Consider the following 7,486-nt stretch of genomic DNA (forward strand, 5'->3'; position numbering starts at 1 on the left):
GTTTTTGTCAAAGTCTCAAGTCAAAAGAATTCCAAGCACATTGCATCCTTGGGGCTCCAGGGGTTATTCAAATACCCTCCATCCCTGCCCTCTTGACCCCTCTGGGGCTGGGACCTGGGGTCTCCTCAGGGTCCACCTTCAACAAACCCCATATTCTGCTCCCCTAGGGAGGTAGATTAAAGGCCGAGAAATTCGAGGAGAAGCATGTTCCTCCTGACTACCATCTCTACAAACACACCCAAAGTATGCCGCTCACCAGAGCACAGGTGCCTCAGGAGCTGCTGCCACCACCAAAGTCCCGGCTGCGTATCCGTACCCGGTAAAGCCTCCAACCACCACCGCCTCAGACTGCCCTAGACGGCCCTGAACGCTACGGGGGCGGGGCCCAGGCGGCCACCGTACCCGCCTCCAGAAACAGGACCCGCCCTTGCGGTTCGCCACCAATCAGGGCAGCTGGACTGGAGTTGGCCCCGCCCACTTCCAGATGGCCTTGCTTCTCATACTCTATGCTCCTCCCCCAGCAACATCTGTGGTCATAGGGAGGGATATGCAGGTGTGTGGTGGAGGAAGTCTGGCCCTAGGAGCCAGAATAGCTCGTCCTTTGGACCCGGGGTCCCCGCACTGAGAAGCTCCTTGATTGGGGGAGATTAATGACAAGGACCTTCTCCCAGAGCCGGCAGACAGAGAAAGCCTTCCCCTGGAGCTGGCACCCTGAATTTGGACTTTTAGCCTCCTCAACTGTGAGAGAAGAAATTTCTCTTTGTTAAAGCCATCCACTTGTGGTATTTCTGTTATACCAGCACTAAGATAACTAAGACACCCAGGGACTGTGGTCAAGATCTGGCCCTGGCAGCCAGAGAACTTCTCTGCACCACAGAGGCTGCATCCGCACCTTCTCCAGTGAGGTCTGAAGTCCATCCTTGGGTAGGGGCCTCTCCTGTTTCCTTCCTTGTGTATCTCCCTTAGGACAATCGTTTAGAGTTCTCCTTACGTTTTATGTGGTTACTCTCCTATTGTAGCTCAATAATTTTTTAAACTTCCCCGTTTAAAACACTGTGTGGTTTCTGTCTCCTGGATGAACCCATATCTGAAACTTGAGTGATTTCATTTTCTCCTTCATGTGGACCTCTGTTTTCTGATTTTTCTGCAAAGAGTTTACATTACTCGTGTGAGTACTTAAAGTTCACATTCATACATCACCCCTTCCGTGAGGCCTTTCCTGATTTCCCAAGCTTGGTTCATTATTCCATCCTTTGTGCTGACTTTTAATGTGCTTTTAATTAGAGAGCTTAGTAACAACAATACTGTAATGGAAATAATAACAAGACCTGCAGGTATTCCTGTGGAGGAGATGCCCCTCAACAGATGGAAATCTACCACAGGACAAGACTCAGACCACCATGGCACATGCCACACAGAACACAAGAGGTCTCCCAGCCTCCGGCGGAATAGGCTTTAGGCCTAGTGGCTAATAGCTGGTGTGACCGCTTCTGTCAACCGGGATGCCCCATCCATTCCCACCAATTGGGTAACTTTTTGTGTAAAATAGCCAATTGTCCTGATCACTAGCTTTTTGGTTGGGAGCAATAGAAATGAATTTTTGTCCTCTTACTACACAAACAGCCTCAGGTGTCAGGGTCCTTGGAGTTTTGGGAAGGCGGACTCCACAATTTAAAGTAGGAAGTCATGACAACACTAAAAAAACAAACATCACAAAGAAGTTCAGGGTAAAGCACAAGCACACCAGCAGGAAGCAGTGGCTTCCCAGGCTGCTGATGCTGTGTGGGGAGATATGTAAACACAAAGCATCAAATTAGATTATGGGTAAAAGATATAAACTGACTTTTCACTGAAATGGTACATGGATTCAGTGGCTATAAGCACTTGAAAAGATGTCATCTATCTATATCTGTACCTGAGTCTGTTCCCTGAGAGAATCTTGACTAAGACACACACATTCCATGGGGAATTTGGGCATTTTCTTGAAAGCAACTGAGAGCCCCAAGTAGATTGAAGCAGACATGACAGTATGATATTAGAAAGATCTCTGTGGCTAATGTGTGAAGGACAAATGATGGAGTCCAACCAGAGACAAAGGGAGACTTTGCAGTTACCCAAGTAAATGGTGCCATTCAGTTTCTGCTCCAGTGGAGGTAATCTGGGGATCATGATGAAGTAACTCAAGACAGAGGTTAAGGAGGAAAGTAAAAAATACCTGGGCCCATCCTAACCTTACCGCTTACATATATGGATTTAAAATATCTTTGGGATAACGTTAAATTCAACTTTGGAAAGTAAAAGATGCTTGTGTAACAGGCAGGCAATTCAGTCAGTTACTAGTTCACTTGACACATACATTGAGCACGTGGTATGTTTCAGGCACTGTCCTTTGTCCAAGAATCAAGAGAAAATCTCAGACAAAATTCCAGCCCTTGTGGAGTATACATTCTATTGGAGGGAAAAGAATGTGTATAACAAACACAAGTAATTGTTTTAGTATGTTAGAAGGTAATAATTCTATGGGTCAAAAGTAATCTATAGAGATAAAGAGATTGGGGGTAGGAAGCAGCATGGGTTTGATTTTCAACAGATTGGACAGGCTAGGCCTCATCATAAGGTGAGTGTGAGCAAAGTTTGAAGGAGGTGATAGAGAGAGTCATGCAGATATCTGAGAGAAGAGCATTCCAGGCAGAGGGAACAGGGACACACAGAGCAGAAGCATGTCTGTTGTCTACAGGGAGCATTGAGTAAGCCAACGCTGCAGGAATGGTATCAGCCAGGGGAGTGCAGGAGATGAGGACAGAGAGGGACATGGGACACAGATCATGGAGGGCCTTGTAGGTCAGTGTAAGAAGTTTGGATTTTACTGAGTTGAGAATGGAGAGGGGGATTTTGAGCAGTGAGATCAGAGGGCCTTGAGATGACTTGCATTTTAATGAGACCATTCTGGCTTCTGATAGAGAACAGCCTGCAGGAGCAAGCAGGGCAGCAGGAAGACCAGACAGGAGGCCATCACAATGGTCCAGAGAGAGTCTGTGGTGGCTTGGACAGGGTGGTAGCCATGGAGGGGGATGCAAGGCAGTCAGATTTGCACAAATTTGAAGCAGTTAATGCTGGACTGAATGTGCATTGGTGTGAGAGTGAGGGAAGTGTGAATGGACGTGTCAGTTTAGGCTAAAGAAGATACTTCTTTATGGAGAGGGCATTTCTCTGATGAAAAGGGCGTAGAGTGAGACCCATAAACAATAAAACATAAAAACTGATAAATTGAACTTCATAAAAATTTAAAACTTTTCATCTGAGAAAGACCTTTAAGAGGATGGAAAGACAAGCGATGGATGGAGAGAAAAAGGATTTCAAACTACAGATGTGAAAAAGATCTCACATCTGGAACACACACATACACTTTAAACTTTTTATATATTATGTATACGCATGTGCGTGTGTGTGTGTGAAACTAATTGTAAAACAAAAGATCACATTAGAAAATGGGTAAAAAGTTATAAACAGACTTCTCACTGAAATGGGTACATGGATGGAAAATAACCACATGAAAACGTGTTGGACTTTATTCACTATCAGGGACGTGCAAATCAAAACCATAATGAGATACCACTTCACACCCATTAGGATGGTTATAGAAAAAAGGCAGATAATAACAAGTGTTGTCAAGGGTTTGGAGAAAATTGAACCCAAATACACTACTGGTGGTGATAAAAATGATGTAGCCACTTTAAAAACAGTTTGTCTGTTCCTCAAACAGTGAAATGTAGAGTCACCATAAACCCGTTGCCATCGAGTCGATTCTGACTCATAGTGACCCTACAGGACAGAGTAGAACTGCCCCATAGGGTTTCCAAGGAGCATCAGGTGGTTTTGAACTGCCAACCTTTTGGTTACAGCCATAGCTCTTAACCACTACACCACCAGCGTTTCCGGAGTTACCATATGACCCAACAATTCCACTCCTAAGTATACACCCAAGAGAAATGGAAACATATGTCCACACAAATATTTGCACATGAATGCTTATAGTAGCATTATCCCTAAGAGCCAGAAAGTGGAAACAACCCAAGTGTCCATCAACTGATGACTGGATAAATAAAATACAGTATAACACTTACAAGAGAATAATATTCGGCTATGAAAAGGAAATGAAGTAGTGATATATGCTACGGCATGGCTGAACCTCACAAACAGTATGCTGAGTGAAAGAAGCCAGACACAAAAGGCCACATATTGTAGGATTCCATTTATATGAAATGTTCTGAATAAGCAATTCCAAAGAGACAGACAGGAGATTAGTGGCTCCCTAGGCCTTGAATATTGGAGTGCTGGCTAATGGGTAAGGTGTTTCTTCTGGGAGGAATGATGAAAATTCTGAAATTGATGGTGATGAAGTTTGTAGAATTATGTGAGCTTTAGGGATTGAATTCTGTCCTCCTCTCCCCCTAAGTAAGTGTTGGAATCCTAACCCCTATACCTATGGCTGTAATCTCATTAGGAAATAGGGTTTCCTTACTTACGTTAATGAGGCCCTATCAGTCTAGGGTGTGTCCTAAACCTAATCACTTCTGAGTTGTAAGCAACAGCATAGACACAGAGACAAGGAAGTACAGATGAGGGAGAGGGGAGACCAATCCTAGATGATGGTGGAGGCAGATGAATCTACAAGCCCAGGAACTCCAAAGATTGCCAGCTACTAGAAGCTGAAATAGACAGAGAAGGACCTCCCACTAAAGCCACACTCTGAATTGCAATTTCTACCTTCCTGAACTGTGGCAAATAAATGTCTGTTCTCTAGAGCCCCCATTTGTGGTGTTTCTATTGCAGCAGCACTAGGAAACTAAGACAGTGAATATACCAAAAACCAGTGAGCTGTACACTTTACAGGGGTGAGTTGTATGGTGGGTGAATTATATCTCAATAAAGCTATTACAATTTTCAAAAATACAATGTAAGCTCTCAGAAAGCAGTATAGAATAGTGCTCACTCATTTTAAAGGATCTGAACCAGGACACTGAAAACTCTGAGATTCTATTAACATTCCAGGTACAAGGTTATACAGAAATTTTCATAAGCATTTTAATGTTTTAGTACAGAAAAGGCATTTAAATTTAAAAAAGACATATCTACAAGTGTCATAAAGGAGTTTTCACAACTCAGGGAGAGGATAACACAGGGAGGTCATTAAATGGAAAGCAAAGAGTCTGGATCACATAAATCTGCACCCTGAAAATGGAAGTGACACCCAAACATATTATTTTATTCATTATTGCTCCACCCACCAAAAGGGGGCCAAAGGTAAAACAACCCCATTAACCATATCTGTTTCTATACCACCACTTGTGGAAAAAACAAAATATTTTGCAATAACGACCCATTGAATATTCCACATCACCAGTTGGATAGCTAAGATGTGAATGCTCCATTTCATAGGTGTTAGAATGACTCTCCACCTTATGGTTGGAGTGGAGGCCAAAAGAGACAGATTAATTAGCATAAAATTTAAATTTAAAAAATCCAACATTGTTTTAAAAGGCTATTTGCCAACCCTGAATCTACTCCTAAACTCTCTGTAAAGGACATAAATGCTGATTAGAGCAATCTGCAAGCAAAGTATCAAATGGTCATGAAGGCTTCAGTACTGGTACAGTGAATTTCACTGCATGTGTCTATTAAAATTGGCCAGGCTTTGAGTATCTTCCACAGGTAATCAGATCCAGTTGTGGACAAGACACATTCTGGATTTGTCATAAAGATTTGTTCAGTCCTCGGTAACATGAATATCACCTACCACAAACAAGTCCCAGATACATGCTGCTCGTTAGATCCCAGGTGTCCAAGGTGCCACAGGTTCTGAGTCTGTGGGGGAAAGTGGTGCCCAAGCAGGGACCCTGGACCCTTATCCAGCAAGACTTGGACACACAATTTGTTTAAATGAGATAAAGGTGGCGAAGGCCTAGTGCAGTGCCTGGTGATGCATCAGAACAATACGTTATTATTAAAATTCTTATCCTTAGTTAAACACGGGGCACTGATGGAGTGGATTGTGAGCCGTTTCAAGAAAAATGAGGGATAATAAAATGCCTTGAGACTGAACTGGGAACGAAGCTGGCTTGTGAATTGGAGACAAATTAACCCTAACATTAATACATCACTTATATATGCCAGACACTGTGCTGAGTGCTTTATAGGCATATTCACCTGAAATCTTCCTACAATCCTGGTACCTGGAAGCTGAGTGAACTGGCCCGTTGGAAGCACTAATAAATAAATACATGACAGACTCGTATTGTAAGCAGGACCCCTGAACAGGGGTAATCTGAGTAATCTGAGCAGGCAGGACCCCTCATTGTATAATTGAAGAGGACAAAGCTGGAAGAATATTGAAATTAACCCCATTTGATAAATCTTGATCTCACTGCATTGGGGTGCTTCTTTCTGAGAAAATACTGAGTGACCAATCCTGTTACAGATGCAATGCCTCTGTCTACACACTCCCCTTTCTCTCTTTAGACACACACACACACACACACACACACAGACATGCACACGTACATATATATACTTTTTATTTTGAGATATTTGTAGATTCAAATGCCATTTTAAGAAATACTACAAAGTTTCCCCTTACCCTTTATCCAGTTACCCCCAGTGGTAAGATCACTGTAATCACAATATATGCATATCAGTCCTGGGCACAAAGGAAAGCAGAGAAGATGCCACCTGCTCCCCCAGACAGAAGCAGAAGCCCCCACGGACTAATGTGGGCACAGAGGAAGGATTGGTCATGGTACTCCAAGCTTGACCTGGAGCCTAATCACAAGAAGAGCAGCTGGCCCAAGAGGCATTGAGTTAGGAGCTGGGAGCAGTCAGGACTCAGGACAGCTTCTCTCCTGCCACCCCTTTCTCTCTGCTCAGGCTCTGTCTTCTCTTCCTTCCCACCCTCCCATCCCTTCTCCTGTTCTGTTTCTCTGTCTGTGGATGTGTCTCTGTCTCTCTCCAGGGGCCTTTCTATGAGTGTGTGTCTCTCTCTCTATGAGTGTCTGCCCTCCCTCTCTCCCTCATATATCTATTTTCCCTACCTTCTTCAATCTCTCTTCATCACTTTCTTGTCCTGCATTTCTCTCATTTCTGCTTCTTTTTATTCTTGTTGCCCCATCTCTGCCAAATGCCCTCCCCAGTGCTCATTGTGGTAGATGCCATTCTCAGCTCCCAAGTGTACACACCCTTCTTCCAAGTGTCCAGCACAGACAGGCCAGTATCCATGAATGCCAAAGCCTAGTCCCCTGGGAGAGAGGCTCCAGTGGGCCCGGTGTGGGTCAGTGTGGGTCACCTAATACAGCTGCCAAGCATAACACAGTTTATAAAGACAATGTTCTACATTTTACCTTGGTGAGTAGCGTCTGGGGTCTTAAAAGCCTGTGAGCAGCCATCTAAGATACTCCACTGGTCTCACCCCTTCGGGAGCAAGGGAGAATGA

The 7,486-nt window shown here is 43.9% G+C and overlaps 1 protein-coding gene across 1 annotated transcript in view; it reads left to right on the forward strand.

Annotated features, from left to right (window-relative positions):
- The first annotated feature begins 245 nt into the window (after positions 1 to 245).
- LOC101351825 (ral guanine nucleotide dissociation stimulator-like) overlaps positions 246 to 7,486 on the forward strand; it is a 24,815-nt gene continuing 17,574 nt past the window's right edge. The window contains exon 1 of the mRNA XM_012559607.1: positions 246 to 319. Within this exon, the coding sequence (XP_012415061.1) occupies positions 246 to 319 (74 nt within the window). The remainder of the gene's footprint in view (positions 320 to 7,486) is intronic.

Source organism: Trichechus manatus, unplaced genomic scaffold (assembly GCF_000243295.1).
Source record: "Trichechus manatus latirostris isolate Lorelei unplaced genomic scaffold, TriManLat1.0 scaffold00282, whole genome shotgun sequence".
In the NCBI taxonomy this organism is placed as follows: domain Eukaryota; kingdom Metazoa; phylum Chordata; class Mammalia; order Sirenia; family Trichechidae; genus Trichechus; species Trichechus manatus.